The 19,921-nt window shown below is 33.2% G+C and overlaps 1 protein-coding gene and 1 non-coding gene across 2 annotated transcripts; one reads left to right on the forward strand and one right to left on the reverse strand.

Moving 5' to 3' along the window:
- Window positions 1-757: 757 nt before the first annotated feature.
- Window positions 758-830, forward strand: TRNAR-CCU. Its single transcript has one exon. It is a non-coding gene; the product is annotated as a tRNA-Arg (tRNA).
- Window positions 831-13,967: 13,137 nt separating this feature from the next.
- On the reverse strand, window positions 13,968-16,089 carry LOC124925500. The gene is made up of 4 exons (XM_047465523.1): window positions 15,630-16,089; window positions 15,414-15,467; window positions 14,852-14,977; window positions 13,968-14,427 (listed from the first exon to the last, which is right to left on the reverse strand). Exons 1-4 carry the CDS (start codon window positions 15,993-15,995, stop codon window positions 14,236-14,238), a joined length of 738 nt encoding a protein of 245 aa, XP_047321479.1. The 5' UTR covers window positions 15,996-16,089; the 3' UTR covers window positions 13,968-14,235.
- Window positions 16,090-19,921: the final 3,832 nt, after the last annotated feature.

Consider the following 19,921-nt stretch of genomic DNA (forward strand, 5'->3'; position numbering starts at 1 on the left):
AATATTAATGAGAATAAAATACTAAATATCTTACCTTTTTTTTAAGGAAAATATGAAGTTTAAGAAATCTAACTTAACAGGTAGCGATATAGCTCAGTGTATAGAGTGTTTGATTTTTAAGCAGAAAGTCGTAGATATAACCATATCTTAGTGTTTGACAATATTGTTTTTATAATGTGAAAGTTCTAAAATACAAAACCATAGCTTTAACCATTTTTTTACCATCTTTACTCTCTACTTAAACATTGCCAATGATAATGAGAAAGTTAACTCTAAATATAGTTAATTGAATTGAGCAATTTTTTTCTAAGAAAATTATCTTTGATGTTCTATATATGGCGTGCGTTAGATTTCTTTAACATCATGTATCGCCTGTAACTAGATTTCTTTAACATCATGTATCGCCTATAACTCAGTTGATAGAGCGTCTGTTTCCTAAGTAGAAAGTCATACTCAACTCTATCTATTGCGTTTGACAACTTTGGCTCTTTTGGTTTAAAAAAATGTGAAAGTTTTTTCAAAATACAAAACCATAATTTTCAACCATATTTTTTTAACATCCCTACTCTCCACTTAAACAATGTCAATTATATTGGGAATCCAATCCAACTTTGGATTTTTAACCGTTTTCTAATTATTGTAAGTTTAAGAAAGTTAACATAAATGTAGTTAATTAAATTTGACGTTTTTTTCATAAGAAATATATATCTTTGATGTTCTCTATATGATGTCCATTACATTTCTTTATCAACACTTAGCGCCTGTAGCTCAGTGGATAGAGCGTCTGTTTCCTAAGCAGAAAGTCATAGGTTCGACCCCTATCTGGCGCGTTTAATAACTTTTTACTTTTTTAGTTAATGTAAGTTTAAGAAAGTTAACATAAATATAGTTAATTAAATCGAGTGTTTTTTCTAAGAAAAAAATATATTAAATGTTCTCTATATGGTGTGCATTCAATTTCATTACCACAACTTAGTGTTTTAGCGCAAGTAGCTTAGTAGATAGATCGTCAGCGTGTGTTTTTTCTAAGAAAAAATATATTAAATGTTCTCTATATGGTGTGCATTAGATTTCATTACCACAACTTAGTGTGTTAGCGCCTGTAGCTCAGTGGATAGATAGTCAGCGTGTGCTTCCTAAGCGTCATAGGTTTGACCCTATCTATCTAGCGTGTTTGATAACTTTGATTCTTTGTGTTTTTTAAAATAAAATGTGATTTAAAAAAAAATACAAAATCATAGCTTACCATTATTTTTACCATCCATTCTTTCCACATAAAACATGCCAATTATAATAAGAACCTAATCTAACTTTGACTTTTACAGTTTTTTAATTATTGTAAGTTTAAAAAAAATTAACACTAAATGTAGTTAATTGAATTGAGCATTTTTTCCTAAGGAAAATATCTTGGATGATCTTCATATCGTGTGCATTAGATTTATTTACCAAGTATTACATATGTAATACTTGTAGCTTAGTGGATAGAGTATTTATTTCTTAAGCGAAAAATCATAGGTTCAACTTTTATCTACTGCGGTTGACAACTTTGATTCTTTGTGTTTTCTTAAAGTAAATTGTGATTTTTTTAAAAAAATAAAAAACCATAGCTTACCATTATTTTTGCAATCCATGCTTTCCATTTAAAACATGCCAATTATAATGCGAATCTAATCTAACTTTGACTTTTTATAGTTTTTTAGTTATTGCAAGTTTAAAAAAAAATTAACACTAAATGTAGTTAATTGAATTGAGCATTTTTTCCTAATAAAAATATCTTGGATGATCTTTATATCGTGTGCATTAGATTTATTTACCAATATGTAATGTTTGTAGCTTAATGAATAGAGTATTTATTTCTTAAGCAGAAAGTGATAGGTTCAATCTCTATCTGCCGCGATTGACAACTTTGATTCTTTGTGATTTTTAAAGTACATTGTGATTTTTTTTTTCAAAATACAAAACTGTGGCTTACCATTCTTTTTACAATCCATGCTCTCCACTCAAACCATGCCAAATGGAATTCCAATCCAATTTTGGAAATTTTTATTTATAGTTTTTTTTATTATTGTAATTTTAAGAAAGTTAATCATAAATGTAATTAATGGAATTGAGCGTTTTTCCTAATGAATAATATCTTAGATGATCTTTATATGTCGTGCATTATGTTTCTTTACCACCACTTAGTGCCTATAACTCAGTGGATAGAGCGTTTGTTTTCTAAGTAGATAGTCATAGGTTTGACCCCTATTCAATGCGTTTGATAGTGTTTTTTTCTAAGAAAAATATCTTTGATATTGTCTATATGGTGTGTATTATATTTTTTTAGCACCACTTAGTGCGTGCTCATTGGATAGATTGTCTATTTTATAAGTAGAAAGTCATAGGTTCGACTCCTATATAATGTGTTTGTTAAATTTTATTCTGTCTGTTTTTTAAAGTAAAATATAATTTTTTTTCTAAATTACAAAACCATAACTTTAACCATTTGTTTTATAATCCATGCCCTCAACTTACACCATGCCAATTATAATGAGAATCCAATCCAATTTTAGACTTTTAATAATATTATATTTTAGTTTAAATAACATTACATTTTAGTTTTAAAAAATGAGACAGCGGATTAAGAATGTAGCCCGCAAACACATTTAACCATTCAACTAGGTACATAATTTGTCTACTAACGAGCTCAAACTCAGACCTTAGAGAGCTTGAGAATATTCACATCTTGTTGTCGTTAGGCTAGAAGAGGGGATTACATTTCAGTTTTAATAACATTACATTTTAGTTTAAAAGACATTATATTTCAGTTTTAATAACATTATATTTCAGTTTATAAGACATTACATTTAAATTTTAATAACATTACATTTTAGTTTATAAGACATTATATTTTAGTTTTAATAATATTATATTTCAGTTTATAAGGCATTACATTTCAGTTTATAAGATATTATATTTTAGTTTATATGACATTACATTTCAGTTAATACAACATGACATTTCAGGTTAATAAACATAGCATTTCAGGTTAATAAATTGACATTACATATGTGTATACAATGGAATGATATTCAAGTTTAATTAACAAAGAGTTACATTTTCTTCAATTTTTTTAAGGTGATGCCACACTCCCAATTCTTGAATCTGCCCATATAGGTCTCCATATACCGCATGAGATAAACTCCACAATCGTTGTAGTTTGTATTATCTTGACATGGTATCGTGAGAACATTCAGTTTATAGGTGGAGATCATCTCAGCTATGAGAGACTATATGAAGTTCAAAAAGTTAATAAACTTCTTCAGTATCTCCAGAACCTAGACATATTTTTCATTAGAAGTAATACCCTTAAGTAGTTTCCTATTATCAATAATTTTGATTTCATGTTTATTTCTGTTGTAAACGGGTAAGTACAAATGATTACTTATATATAGATGCAAAAAAATATGAACGCAAAGAAAATGACAATTTAATTTTAGACACATGAAATACATTATTTATATGAACACTTACAAGGTCTGTTTGACCAATATGTTGAAGCGTCATGCCAAATGACTTCTCTTCATTGGTTATTGCATCATTATATAGAGAGTCTTCTCACTGGAAGACGAATTATGGATCATGAAGAATGTGTTAGAAACCATTAGTGCAACAAAGATATGACATTATGTTGCAAAAGAGAGTATAACTTACATTCTATAATATATGGAGATATCAACCTCATCGGTAGTGTGAGAAGTTTTCTTCTTCGTCGTAGCTGATTTTGCAAAATAGTCAAACATTTCTATAGAAAGAGGCCCATGTATTGATAGATTTTCCTCGGGCTCAAGAATTGATAGATCTGTTTCAAGGGGATCAATTGGAGGAGTTTGTTGGGCCTCAATTGGTGTGGATAAGAACGGTTGAGGCTTATAAATGTCACACTAATTGTCAGCGCTTTGATCAGTTGCTTTATGAGCCTCTCTAGGAAAAATGTTTTCGACATGTCATTCTGTTAGAATATGTCGATAAAGGGATGAACACACGATTCAACAAATGAAGTATTGTTGGATGCCTCGTACAAGATTGAGTTCTTCATTAAGTTTTGAGCTGCATTCACCTCTTCTCAAGCCCTTAATAATTGAACGGTTGCATCTGTCATTCGCTTCCATACAACACCAACAATACTCGAATTTGAGAACTCATGATGAACCCTATTAGTCCCTCTCGAATTTAAGGACTCTTTGATGAACCTCATTCTCCATAGTTAAGAGTGGAATCTCTTGAGCCGGGAGTGGAATCCTATCAACCACTCTCCCTAGGACAAACTCTCCTAGTTCTCTTCCATCTGTCTTCTCTCATATACCATCTTGTCATCCCAAAATGACAAGATGGAGAATTGTTTCTTGTATTTATATTTTACGGTATAATCTACTACACTGTCCATGTAGCATAACTAAAATAATGTAAGTGTCTACTAAGGAGCAATGTTATGATATGTGCATAAATAAATCAATTACCAATAAGAACGTGAGTGAGCCATGATAATATGGGCTTCGTTCATCTGACATTTTTTCACACTATCAACAAGTCCATTTAGTGTGAACTTGCACCAGTTCAGGTCTTTTATTCTATCAACATTCATTAATGATTAAAGGATTTTGAACTTGTAGTGTTGAAAACATGAGAATTCAGTTTAAGCAACATGATAGTACAATTTTTAAGAACAATAGTCGTTGTTTACCTACATTATGCATTTTGTGTTGTTTGTGAGTCTAAGAATTGATTGTCACTAAATTGAAAGTTGTTGGCCTTTATTGTCTTTTATGCAATTAGGGCTTATTTAATTATTAATGGGTTTGGGTCTGTATGTATAAGTAATTTAGAGTTTTAGTCTAATTTACTCCTTTATAAGGGTTGTTTATAAAGGTTGATATACAACACTTAAGACTCTTAAGACTTTTCCTCTTTAACAAATATTATTGGCCTTCCTAATTTTTTCCAACGTTTTCTTTCTTCATAACCGTTCTTAGAAGATCCGATAATCAGAACCAACATTTGGTATCAGAGCATATCTAAAGAACATGTCGTCGACAAGATCAACCAGAGATGCGTTGACAATGAAGATAGAAAGAGAAGGAACATAACACTCTCATATCCGTTACTCATGAAGATTAACTATTTGGTGTAGGCGTTAAAGATGTGGGTAAACTTACAACCAAAAGGAGTGTGAGAAGTTGTGATGCTCGATGAGGTCGACGAACGGAAGGATATAATGTCTTTCGCCACCATCTATCAAGCGCTTCCTGAGGACGTCCTTCTCATGGTGGCCGAGAAGGATTCTGCCAAGCTAGCATGGAAAACGCTAAACACAATGCATGTTGAAGTGGAGAGAGTTAAGGAGGCAAAAGTACAAACCTTGAAACACACAATTCGAGGCAATTCACATGAAGAATGGGGAATCGGTGGATGATTTCTCATAAAATAGACATCCATTTTGACTGGTATTCGCTCATTGGGAGAGAAGGTGCAGGAGATCTCCTTTGTCAAGAAGTTCTTTAAAGTCGTATCACAAACATACATGTAGATCGTTAAAGCGATCGAGCAATTTGGTGACCTCAAGAATATGATCGTCGAGGAGATCGTTGGCCGTCTTAAAGTCCATGAGGAGAGACTTCGCGACTACATAGACCAACAGCAGGAGCACCTATTACTCACGAATGATGAATGAATGTCACGAATAAAAAAATATAAAAGCCAATTTTTCTTCTAGATCGTCGAGTCGTAGCGGCAACGGTGGAGATAACCAAGGTCGTGAAAAAGGACAAGGTCAAGGGAGAGGTCGTGTAGAAATCTCACATTGAGAAGAAGACACCAAGTCCCGCGATGATAAGGAACAATGAAGTGTTATGCCTTTAAAAAGTATGGGCATTACGCGTCTTAACGAATATTTTTCCCGAAGACGATGAGGAAAACCTTACTAGCTTTTATGACAAGAAGCCAACATTATTGTTCGTTGAGGGAGTGACATATGCTTTTCCCGAAGACGATGAGACAAACCTTGAAGAGTTCGTGTAAGAATCGTCCAAGGAGGAAACATAAGTAGTGTTGCTCCATGAAGAAAAGCTCAATGAGCTCGACGAGAAAATCACCAAAAATGTGAAGTTTGAAGACTGAAGCAAAGCGCATAGGTTTTCTAATCCAGTTTGCGGGAAAATCCGTGTGAGCAAAGATGTTGTGTTCGAGGAAGAGAAGAAGTGGAAGTGGTGTAACAACAACAACGAGCTCTTACAAAATTTTGTTGAATTCGGAATTCTACGAGATGTCTATTCGGAGGCACCATTGGTATAAATGGATCGTGATGAATTATTGTTGCTCACCATCGACGAGCCAAAAACATATCACGAGGCGGCAGCCAAGAGCCGTGGTATGAGGTCATGAAGAAAGAGCTCGAGTCCATCAGAAAAAAAAGGACATGGGAGCTCACCGACTTACCACCCGGTAACAAGATCATCGGGTTAAAGTGGGTTTTCAAGTTTAAAAGAGATAGAAAAGGCAACATGCTCAAACACAAAGAGAGATTGGAAATGAAAGACTATGTACAGAAGCAAAACGTTGATTTTGAGGAGACATTTGCATTTGATATAGTCGGCTAATTCTTGCCATCGCATCTCACAATGGATGGGAGATCCACCACTTGGGTGTCAAATCAGCATTTTTCAATGGTGACATCAAAGAAGAAGTCTATGTTGCTCAACATGAAGGCTTCATCATCAAGAATAAAGAGCACAAAGTGTACAAGTTATTCAAGGCTCTCTACGGACTACGTCAAACACCAAGGGAGTGGAACACTTGCCTTAACAAGAGAATGATGAGTCTTGGACTTGTGAAATATTCTCAAGAGAAGGATGTGTACACGAGAAATCATGGAGAAGTACTCATTGTTGGCATATACATCGACGACTTGATCGTGACATGATCAAGTATCAAGGGTGTTAGGAATTCAAAAAACAGATGATGAAGGAGTTCGAGATGAGTGATCTCGTGCTACTTTCATATTATCTTGGTATCGATGTGAACCAGAAGAAAGATAACATCGATGTAAAGTAGTCACCTTATGCGAAGAAGGTGTTGAAACAATTTGCAATGAAGGATTGCAACTCAAGCAAGTATCCGATGGAAGCAAAGTTGCAGCTCGGAAAGGATAAGGATGTGGAAGGAAGCTTAGTGGATCCGAAAGAGTATAGGCGTATCATCGGGTGTCTTAGGTACTTCACACACACTCAACATGATATCTCTTATGCAGTTGGCATAGTGAGTCGACACATGGAGCAACCTACTACTCTAAATTAACAGGAAGTAAAACACATTCTTTGTTACGTGAAAAGAACGATGAGTTATGGGATCCAGTTAAGAAAAGGATGAGAAGTTGAAGAACTCGTTAGTTTTACTGACAACGACCTAACTGGTGACACAGACGATAGAAAAAGCACCAGAAGGATGGTATTTTATCTCAACAGGAATTTGATCACTTGACAATCTCAAAAGTAGCGAATTGTTGTTTTATCTTCATGTGAGGCAGAGTTTATGGCAACTACTGCAGCATCGTGTCAAGGACTTTGAATGAGAAACTTGTTGAGCGAGGTGCTCAGATGCGAATCGAGGTTGATAACCTTTTATGTCGACAACAAGTCTAGAATAGCATTAATAAAGAATCTAATGTTTCATGGATGCAACACACATCGACACTCGGTTCCACTTCATCCGTGAATGTGTTGAGAACCGACAAATCGTTGTAGATTTCGTAAGCACTAGAGTGCAACATGCGTACATTCTCACCGAGGCACTAGCAATAGTCAAATTTGTAGAGATGCGAGAGGTGCTCGACGTGAAGAATCTCGAACCAAATCAAGCTTACGAGGGAGATTATAAGTCTAAGCATTGATTGTCAGCAAATTAAAAATTTTCGGCCTTTATTGTCTTTTATGCAATTAGGGATTATTTAATTATTAATAGGCATAGGCCTGTATGTATAAGTAATTTAAAATTTCTAGACTAATTCACTCATTTATAAGGGTTATTTGTAAATGTTGATATACAACACTTAAGACTTTTAAAACTTTTCCTCTTTAACAAATAATATTGTTCTTCCTAGTTTTTTCCAACATTTTCTTTCTTCATAACTTTTCTTAGAAGATTCGATAATCAGAACCAACATTGTCCACATAAAGTTGGAGACAGCCTATACAACGAAGTCTCATTTGAAGTCGTCATCCGTAACTGTGTTTACTATTATTTTCTCTGCCATAGACAGAATTGTAGAAGATCCTCTATTATCACTCCCATCCAGCTTTTCCTCCAAATCCTCAACATTTAGAGGTACTCTACTCCATCAGAGTTATGTCCTTTAGACTATGTTATTTCGACGCCACCTCTAGAGAGGTTCAACACGCACTGAATATCCTCTTCCTTGATTTTTAGCATCTCTCCGTTACTCAAAATTAGAGCACTCCTTCTAGCATCGAATTTGCTCAAGAGGTGACAACATAGATCGAAATGGCATTTTGAGATACCAAGGACATGAGGGAGCCGAAACCGATGTCCTTGACAATCTCTTTATGGACGTCCGAGAGTTCTCGAACGAGTTTGTAAAGGCCATTTAGAGAAATTTGGATGTTTAAAATAAGTGATTTTCTTGCACGAATTGACATAAATTGAAATGTTATTAAAACTGAAATGTAATGTCTTATAAAATGAAATTTAATGTTATTAAAACTAAAATGTAATGTCTTATAATAAAATGTTATTAAAACTGAAAGGTAATATATTCTAAACTAAATTTTAATGTATTATAAATTGAAATATATTGTCATTAAATATAATATCATTTAAACTGAAATTTAATATTATTAAAATTAAAATTTAATGTCTTATAAATTGAAATGTAATCTTATTTAAAGTGAACTATAACATTTTTAAAATTGAATTATAATGTATTTTAAACTGAAATGTAATGTCTTATAAATTAAAATGTAATATTATTAAAATTAGAATATAATGTCTAACATTTCTCTCCACTAAGATTTCTCTTCACTGTCTAACATTCCTAATACTTTTAGTATTCAAAATGTTTTAATAGTTTGTTACCTTTCAACGTTGTTAAACTTAATTTCTTCGCTTCGTTCTTAGTTTCGTTATTCTTCTATGCATCAAAGAACATCATTTGTTTATCTAATTCCTAAACATCACATCACAAATTATACACAACTATACTCAATACACGAAGGTCTCAAGTAGTTGAAGAACGGAACGTAAAACGCCGAACAGAGACAGAACTCGCATGCGATAGGGTTTGAATGTTTGGACTTGTAATGAGTTTTGAGAGGCGCGCTATTGTTTTGTGAGTAATGGGAATACAAAGAGGCATAATGACGCGCTTCTATTCTTGGAAACCATTTTTTTTCTAGTGTGACAATCACTCCCATAAATATCATTTCATTTCTATATAGTAAATGGGGGTGGGGGTTGAGGAGGAGACAAGACCAGGTTTTGGTTGGCAGATGGGGGCCATGGAGACAAGATCAGCCATGGGGCACGTGGTGAGTTATGCTTTCAATAAACATAATTGCCTTCTTTTAATTGGGATTAGTTTAAGCATCTTATTTTATAATCTCTCATGAGTATAAAATAAAAGTTAGAAATAGATTATTACTTACCCTTTTAGGCTTGGAGGCAATAAGAATGGAGATCCCAATGCACTTTTGAAGTTACATTCAATCAATCAGTCCCATGTATCACCTACCACATTGGTTGCCTACTCATTCATATCTGTCCACGTGCTAACTTTATCTATCTCTAATCTTCATAGGACTCCCCGAACTGCCTATAATCAACTCCTTGATTCTCCCCCTTACCATTCTTTTACTACTTTGATCTTGCTCTTGTTGTTGTTTAAAGTAAGTAAACAATATATCATTATTATTGAGACTATGATTTTTTAATTTTTTTTATTATAGAGGATTCATTTTAATCAAGATATTCAATTTTTCAAATTATTTTAACTATTTTTTCATAATTATAGATAATTTATATCTTGGTATATAAATAAGTACAAATAAACTGGTAATTCTTTGTAAAATTTAAAAAGTACAAATATACCGTTATACTTTGACTTGTTTGATTTAACAAAATAAAAAATATTTTAATATTTTGATTAATAAATTGAATAATGTGACAGATAAGATTTGTAAAATAATATTTGATTTGTATGATGTTATTTGAAAATTCTTCCAAGCCTAAGTCTTTTCTAGGATTTTATTCAAAAACTAATCCTATCACTCCAACTATCTAATCAATTTTCTTATCTATTAAAATACTAAAATTATCCTCTTTATTTATTGGGATATGCTACTTCAAGTAAAAAAAAATTAAAAACTGGTTTTCTTTTCATTTAGGTCAAACAAAGCTTTTGGGAGACAAATCCTAGGTAAAAACCAAATAATTCATTCTTCAAACAAGGCCTATTGCTATTATAATGTCATTTTTATAAAACTAAAACAAAACTATTTTAATATATTTTGCTAATAAATTGAATACGTAAAAAGTTACAAATAAATGTGATAAAATATATGAATTTTGAATAAAAATCTTCAAATAAACCCACTTCAAACTACCTTAAATAAATTCACTTCTGTACTCTTCAACAATTAATACTTTTTATATTTTTAAGATGGTTACAGAAACATTATAGCTTGGTTAAGATTGAGGTTACTTAAAAAAAACTCATAAAGAGAAAATTAATGAATGATAGTGATAATTCTAAAGAGGTAATAATTTTATTTTATTTTTATAAAATGACTTAAAATGTATGGATATGTATAAATAAAATAAAAAATAAAAATTTAAAATATATGATATTTTAGTATTTTTGTTAATGAATTGAGTGACGCGGTAAAATGACTTGTTCCCTTCGACGATCCGAGGGAGAAAGAAAAGGGGATGTGATTTATGAGAGGGGAGTAAAATAATGTTTGATTTTTATGGAGTTATTTGAAAAACTCCTAAGGAGAGTAAGAAACTAATTAATGCCTTCAAATATTAAATAACATTTTAACCACCTAACACAAAATCTTTTTTTTCATAAATCTTAATTCAACATCAAACAATTTTATATGGGTTTTGGATAAAATCTTTATTGGACTTTTTTTTTTTAATTTAATAATCATTCTACCTTTTAAATGTAAATAGACAAGATGGAATATATTAAATAAAGAGTATTTGAAATTTAAATAGATAAAAAGAGTGATAAATAAGTGAAATGAGAAAAAATATTGAATTTTGAGTAAAAATTTCAAAAGACCCAAAATATCACGCAAGCTCTAAGAGATCAGTTTGGATTATTTAAATAATCCAATCCAAAAAGCATCTCACTCACCTTCTAATCCATCACATAATTCAATTCATTAAGCAAACTACAATATATTTTAAATTATTATTTTTTATTTTATTATTATATATTAATAACTTTTAAATTTTTTACCAAAAAAAAAATCTCTACTTTTTCAAAATAATCATCAATAATTCATTTTTAAATAATCAATTTTTTTGAAAAACTAAGAACAAGAACTCGTCTTCTTCAGTTTAAGTTTTTTAAATAACTTAAACCTAATCAAACATCATTTCATTCTCTTTTTCTTTCATCACTTCACTTCATTCATAACTAAAATACTTTTTATATTAAAAAAACTATACACCTCAAAATCACTACCAATAACTATTTTCTAAATAACTCGGGTTATTTAAATAGCTCCTGAATCCGAACAAGACTCTTAAGTGATCCAAATTCAAAGAATCATTTTTAAGGTTTCTTTAACAATCCAGATTAAGAAACAAAATTATTTCCAATAATATTGGGTCACATTTTCTCATGCAAAAGGTTGCCTCCCTATAAGAAAAGAGAGGGTTATCAGAGGAAGGTTAGAACTGTTCCTCTCTTTCATTCCTTTCTACTTTAGGGAAGAAAGCCCTATCACTTTCTCCTCCTCTTATTCCTACTCCTATTCCAACAAAAAGATTATAATCCCAATGACTATTTTCCTTTTTCAGAATATACCTTCCTATTTCTGTTAATACTTGCAGCAACAGGTATCATTAATAATAATAAACAAACCATGGATAGTCAATTACCTGGTCCAGAAGGAGCTGGAGCCGTCGGGGCAGTTTCATTGGCAGCATTTCAAACCAGTAACAACAACTCCATCAAATCCGACAACTTGAACTTTACACACAGAGTTCCCTCCTCGAATCCAGACCACGCCATGGAGTTCTTATGCAGATCATGGAGCCCCTCTGCCCTAGACTTCCACCAGATTCTTAAATCCCAAGTCAGTCAGAAAAAGAAAATTCAGATCTTTTCCCCATTGTATATAATATGTTCCTTTTTCTAACTCTTTTTTTCTGGGCCAGAATCTCATGTTGCCTACTACTAGTAGTAGTAGTGCTGGAACAGAAGAAGAATGCAAAGAGGGTAAAGAAGAGGATAAAACTTACCAAAGTCGGATCCTTTGTAACAGATATGCTGACAACACCGTGCATGAACCATGGGTAGAGCCACTAGCCAGACAGCCAGATCTCTTCCAAACGCGACTTAATGTTTTAATCATCGTCTTCTTTTCTTCTTTTTAGGGTTGGCTGAAAGGCAAGACATTAATCAGTAAGTTCAAACTATATAGGGAAAGGAAGAAAGAAGAAGTTCGACTACACAATGCAAATTTAGATGCGGCCCTTTCTCTGACTCAGCTGGCTGCAGCCATTGCTGGCTTGACCACTAACATGCCTGCAGCCACACCCGAGCAGAGCCCTGTGCTAGCCTATGACCAAGATATGAACCATGTAGTTGCCTCGGCTGCTGCACTAATGACAACTGCCTGTGCTGAGGTGGCAGAGTCTCTCGGGGCACTCCGATCTCGTGTCGCAACTGCTGTCAAATCAGGACTCGCCACCCGTACACCTATCGACATGATCACTTTAACTGCCACAGCAGCAACATGTATTGTTAATTCTAACTTTGGTATAACTAGTTAGAAGTTAAAAAATAAAAATAAGGCCTTGTTTGACAAAGCATATTTTAGTCATGTTTAACCCAAATAATCCAATTTGTTCATCACACGAAATTTTTAAAAAAAAAAATCCTACATTCACCATTATTTTAATGACAAATAAACAAATTAAGCATATGAAGATAACTGCAGGTTTAAGAGGAGCTGCAACACTAAAATCAAGAGCCATAGCCGATACCAGTTTGACAAGGCACCAAGAGCTTCTTCGAGCTGGCGTTGAACTTTTCATTATCATGCCTTCAGGTATGAGTTACATACCTAATTGTGTCCAAACTGCTTCCGAGTTCACCAAAGTTTAAAATATATTCTTCTTATTGAATCAACAAGCTATAAAGTATAAACTAATAAAAACAATGGCAGGCAAACAGGAGTTCAAATGGGTAACAGTTTATCTGAAGAACATGCAGGTCATATTCAGCTTCCGAAAGAAATATCTACAAGGAGTCCTAACAGCAATGAAAGAATGTATTGTTTCTTTCTTACCATATTCTATAGAAATCATAATCTGTTAAAAAAAATATCAGAGAAAAAGAGAGTGATGACTACCAATGTACAGATAACTCATGATAGCATTCATCATGGCAGATAAAATTGTTGCTGTTGATGAGGACAAGAACATTGACCAAGGATACATGTTTCTCTGCTTGAAGACAAAAGATGGTATCATCAAGCTGCTGTTTCAAGACGAGAAGCAGTTTCTGATATGGGAGTCAACCATTTCTAAACTCCTAAAGATGCATAATCGTCGCTGAAAATCATAACAAGTTTTAGCATCTTTCTATCTGTAGCATAAAGAACATACATTTATCTTTGTATGTCTTTATGATACACTATCCACATTCCCTTCTACTTGACTAAAACAAAGCTGGGGGGAAAGAAAATTCCAATTTCATCTTAGTATATTAATCATAAAAAATTTACCTTAGTAGATTGTAATAAAAGTACATAAATAATCAACAACACTATTGGCAAAAGAAGAACCTTACATGTAAAAAAAGAGAGAAAGACTTTTTACATTGACAACTGAGAGCAGATAAAATTAGCACTATTCAATTTCATCTTTTGCTTCTTTTCTTTTTTCCTTTTGCTGGCACCAAACTGATACTAATGCACTTAAAATCAGTGTATGGTTCTTTATTCATCTCTCCTCGAACTCGACATCAATTATATCGGGATCAGATTTTTTTGAGGATCGAGAATTGCCTCCGTTACCTCTCGAAAAGAAGTCCCCTTGCGACTGCGGCTGCCATACAATATTGCCACAACTTGTACAACGAACAGTCTGGGTTCTGTAACCCATGAATTGTTTCTTACAAGCTGGGCATGATCCCTGTTAAAGAAGTAAAATGAACATCAAATACTACTCATCAATTGCAAACATGTTCGTAGTTGACGAATCACAACCACAAAAGATAATCATTTAGGAAAGAATAAAAACACAATATGACAAGAATAATTTTCTGCTAACAAACAAAAAATGGATGAAAAAAGTTATTGTTCATCTTTAGATCATGCTACATAATTCTTTTTATATCTATTTTGTCAATTGTTAATTTTTAGTTTTTGGCAAATTAAAAAAATGAGCTACAACATTATAACCCAATAATGTACTGGATCTGAAGTAGTAATAAAATTGTTCATTTAAAATCATAAACCCAGTAGAAATTGAAGTCAACAAAGGGTGAGATAAGCAAGATTTAAACATCCCATGAACAGTAAGATAAACACACAGCTCACGGGTACAAACAAGTTACCTTGATCACAAAATTGTTCGCAACAGCGCCAATAAGAAGAGGAGCGGCAAATGGCAGTATCAATGTCGCATATATCAAGATTTGAAACAGCCATCCAGATAAAGCAAACCACAGGAAGAATATTGTCTGCATAAGCATACGAGTTTACATAAGACAAGACATATTTTAAACATATGATAGAAGAGGAAACACAAAATTATCATGTTGCTGATCAGAGATGCAGCAGCCCTTCAATTCTCAAAAGAAAGAATGAATCTTTAGTGTATGCTGCAATAGTAACATAAGAGGCTCTTTGTCTTCACCAACGTGATACCAAAACAATATACTAAGTTCATTATAACAGAAAAGAAAACCTAAGCTTTCATCCTGAAATCATGTATCTCATCATAATTTGTTCAAATTTCAGTAAACGTGAGGATGATGCATCACTTTTATCATGAACCTCTACATGAAAGTAGTGGTCAATACAGTTCATATAACACTAAAATCTCAACCAAATATCAGCTATATAATGAATAGAAAATAAACAAAAATATGTAACAATAGAATAGGTAGTACTCACAGCAAAACCTCTGCCTATTGGAGTGTCTAAGACATCATTGAGTTGCTTCCTGTACTGAAATGATGAGAAAAATGAACACATATAATTAGCATAGTATAATATTCGGATCAATGATAAGAAAATAACATCAATTAGCATACAAGATTAGGTTCAAAGCAAACTTCAAAGCAATGGCGGAAATAGATTGCGGATTATAGAAGAGAAACGGAAACAAACCCGCGGCCAGTTTCGGGTGAAGTCGAGCGTAAAATTTCTCCAACGCTGAGTAAGCTCGAGGTCGCGATCGAGTTCCTTGGCTCGATAGACAGCGGATTGGGCGGCGGCGGAGAGTCGTGTAGAAAAGGAATAGCGGCGATCGACGCGTTCTGCCGTTTTCTTGGTTTCGTAGACGAATAGCTCAAATCCATCGTTTGCTCTCCGCCAAGCATCTCTCCATAGATCGCCGGAGGCTACACGCCTGGCGAAACTATCAAAATCACTGCGACCGAAAGCATGTACCGAGGGAGAGTGACGATGGGAATTGGATAAAGTAGAAATTCGAGGTTTGAAGGAGAGAAGTGGATTGCATGGAAAACTCGCCATGAATCACCACGGCCTGGTTCTGTGGTTGGAAGCCGTAGACGGCCGGCGAGAACACATGAAAAGAGTCTAAAATGGTGTGGATATAGGATAGTCTAACATTTTGCACTTTAGCTATTATCTTTATTTTTTACGTTATTATTTAAGGAAATTGACAATATGAATATCTTAAATAACTCTACTAGGTATTCTATTTGTATTCTTACGCTTACATGAACCAAGTCCTAGCTAAGAAAAATTATGGGGAGTAAAACAAAAAAATACGCAGAGGGTGTATGGTCCGACGAATGGACTCTCGACTTCTATTATATATTTTTTTAATATAAATATATTTAAATTCGAGCCTTTTGAGTCGAACTCGAGTCTATGGTTATATGATCGAGCCGAGTTCGAGCTTAATATTGAAAGCTCGATCGAGCTCGAGTCGAGCCAATAAAAAACTAATCGAACCGAACTCGAGCCAGGGCTTATTCGAGCTCAGTTCGGCTCGTTTACACCCCTAGTTTCAACCTTTGTTTGCGTGTCAAGCAATCTTTGTTTTAAAATAAAAAAAAAATTTTAATTTTTTTTTTTTAAATACATGGGAGTTTTAGAAATTAACTATAAAAATAATTAACTTTATTCAAATTTTAATCATCTGGGACCAAATAATAATTTGGTTAAAACTCAGTTTAAGATAATTAAATATAACTAATTTAAAAGATTATTTATTTGAAAACAGTGTCACCAAATGATTTTTTACAGATTAGTAAAAATGTGTACGTGTACAAACGTATTTTATACTAGAGTTTCTATAAGGGTTTAGATTTTAGTTACGCTCGGGAAAAGACTTTCGCGTTATGTCCTCCGCGTCCGTCGAATGACGGTTTTAAATTTAAAATAAACATAGTATGGCTATTATAAAATTTATTTTCTTTAATTAGTAGTCTGGGAATCCCAAAAAATGATAAGTTTAGATTACGTAAATAATTATAAAAAAATATTTTAAAGGGCGTAAAATTCGTTGATATAAAATTGAGTAAAAACCCTGAAAAATATCAGAAAAGTGTTAGAATTTAAAAATAAATTATAAACGGGGCATTGGCCAAAATACTTGTTTAGAAAATATCCCGAAAATATTTAAATATTATTTTCTGACCTTTCGGGATGATTTGAAAATGAATTGGGGTTCCAAAATTACAAAAATAATTTTAGATTTTGAAAAGTGGAACCAAACAGGCCTTAAGACTAGAGTCTTAGGGTTTGGGTCTAGGTCCGGTTTTGCCGATCTGGGCTCGGACAGGCTCGGTTTAGACCGAGGTGGTCTGAATCAAAGCTTAGGAGCATAGGTCTAGAGACCGGAGGGCTCGGTCCTGGGTTGAAGAGCTCGGTCTTGAACTTGGACTGCTCGGTCTCGAGACTAGAGGGCTCAGTCTTGGGGTTCAGAAGGCTCGATCTTGAACTTATGTTGGTCTGTCCTAGGTTTGAGAGGCTCGGTCCTAGGTCTAGATTTTATCGATTGTGAACCTAGGAGGCTCGGTCCCAGGTTAGACCTCTCGATCCCAGGTTAGAAACATCGGTCAGATATGTCGGTCCTTGCTCAAGAACACCGGTCTTGAGTCTCGGTCCTAGCTCAAGAACATCGGTCATTGACTCAAGAACACCGGTCATCGATCTCGGTCCTAACTTAATAACATCGATCATTGGTCTCGGTCCGAACCGAAGATTCTCGGTCCCGGTCCTATAGGACTTGGTCGCCGGGGACCGAATGTTCTTGATTTGACCAAGAATTGCAAAAGCTATAACTTTTTATACATATATGGAATCATGATCTATAAGTTGCAGATGATTCATATGATTATGAGGAACACAAGCCCTAACCATAATCACGAACAATCAATCTTTACAATAATCAATTTTTAAAAATTATTTTTAGGGCAAAATTTGGGATCTTTTGAATTAGGTCATTTCAAGGTCTGATTTTTATTCCATTAGTTATGAAATGATGAACATAGTTGAACACAACCAAAACAATAACATCGTAGCAGCTCTGTAACAATTTTTTAAGATGAAATTCAAAATTTTCAAAAATTATGTTTGATCAAACATGATTGGGTTGATGTTACAGTGATCTGGAAATCATCTTAGCATGTTTACAAATATGTTTAACAGTTATTTGAATAAAAAAAATTAAGATTAAAACTCAAGAATATGAATTTTAAAAAATCGAGATTTTTAATTAAATTTTTTGTTTTTTTAGTTTAAGGTTGATTTGATCAAATCTCTTTCAACATAAAGTTCATATAACATCTAGGGATTTATTCTAAACAAAAAAGTCACATAATTAAACTCTAGAACAGATCAAACCAATCAAACTTAGAAAAATCTAATTTTTAAACACAAATCGAATTACAAAGGATCTAGAGGCTTACAAACAATTGGAGAACACTCCAAGGATATATTGGAAGCTTTCCAGAAGCCTGGATCGAAGCCGTGATCACCGGAGAAGTTTTTACAGAAATCTATTCTTGGCCGGAACTTTTTTGAATTCTTCGATTTTGTATGTAATATGTGTTGATTGTTTGATTATTTGATAGAGGATCACCTAAGGACTATTTATAGTAGCTTTAGGTTGGTTGAGGAGGATGAATTCAAGTTCAATTTGATCATCCGAAGTTCTATCCCTAATTTTATCCTTAGTCGTGGCAGCCTAGTTCTAGGGGAAGATAAGATTAATAGGCACAGACTATTGTAGGCGAGGATAAGGAGAGCATGTAGGAAAAAATGGAAGGATAAGATCAACTAACGAAGAAACTAGAGCTTCTATAAGATCGTTGGAGATTGTCGCGGCCTGCAGGAATTCGCGAAGAAGACAATCAAAACGACGTCATTTTGATATGTCCAAATCGCATTGTTGGCATTGGGAAATCTGGGCTAGAGAGCTTGACGTCTTGTTAGTTGTTTCTGTGTGGACCGGGCGCGCGTGTGCTTCGTTACAGCGGGCAAGCATGGCTGATTCCTAGGCGATGGATGAAAATTCAGCGTTGATCTAATGGCCCACGATCCTGCTGCAATTTAATTTCACATTTTCGGCTACACCCGATTATCAGTTTTATTTTTTTATAAAAATGTTATTTGAAATCAAATTTTAACCTCTTTCTTACGTTTTTCTTCACCAAAAATTTCACAAAATAATTTTTTATGTTCATTATTTGTATTTTTTGTATTTTGGAATATTTATTTAATTATTTTAAGACATAAATTATACATAATTTATGTTTAAATTATAATTAAATAATTTGGATAAAATAAATATAATATTTTAACCTCAAATTATTTTTGGATTTTTATTTAATTTTTCTAATTAGGGTTTAATTCACAATAATTAATTTTAATTTGATCTTTTATCTCATTTTGGGTTATTTTAAATTTAAAAATTCAAATATTATTTTAATATTATTATAAATAATAATATTATTTATAAAATAGAATATGTCAAATTTTCATGCTTATAAATACGTTCTTAAATCTTTGATCTCATCTTGTGAACGCAAGTGTGAAAATCATTTAAATATCAAACGACCAATATTTCAATGTATAAAGACTATTTCTCACACGTAATCAAACGCCAAACGCCAAACCCTTTAACACGAAATCTCTAATTTTATTATTTTAGTTTATTTGTGAAGTAACTTATATGACGATTCTCAAGTCAATTAAATAAATATGTTCAAACACACAGTTGATTTAAAACATATACGAGCCAATTTTTAAGGTTTATACTAGAGAACTTTAATTTTGGTTCATCATCTCACCTTTATGAGATTCAAGAGGGAGGTAACCAAAAGAGTTCTCTAACATAACCTAAGCAACACATAAACTTTCTTTGTTTTACAAAAGTAAATGGGTCAGACCTACCATCCAAAATCCCTCGTCACACTTTTTCTAAG

This window comes from Impatiens glandulifera, chromosome 2 (assembly GCF_907164915.1).
Source record: "Impatiens glandulifera chromosome 2, dImpGla2.1, whole genome shotgun sequence".
Lineage (NCBI taxonomy): Eukaryota > Viridiplantae > Streptophyta > Magnoliopsida > Ericales > Balsaminaceae > Impatiens > Impatiens glandulifera.

Bases quoted from the DNA above. Each gene is read 5' to 3' on its own strand.
- LOC124925500 (XM_047465523.1), bottom strand. From the start codon at position 15,995: ATGGCGAGTTTTCCATGCAATCCACTTCTCTCCTTCAAACCTCGAATT. The intron at 15,468-15,629 runs GTTTGTTTCCGT...TCATCATTTCAG, and splicing joins TCACCCGAAACTGGCCGCGG to TACAGGAAGCAACTCAATGA. The intron at 14,978-15,413 runs GTGAGTACTACC...ATGCTTATGCAG, and splicing joins CAATAGGCAGAGGTTTTGCT to ACAATATTCTTCCTGTGGTT.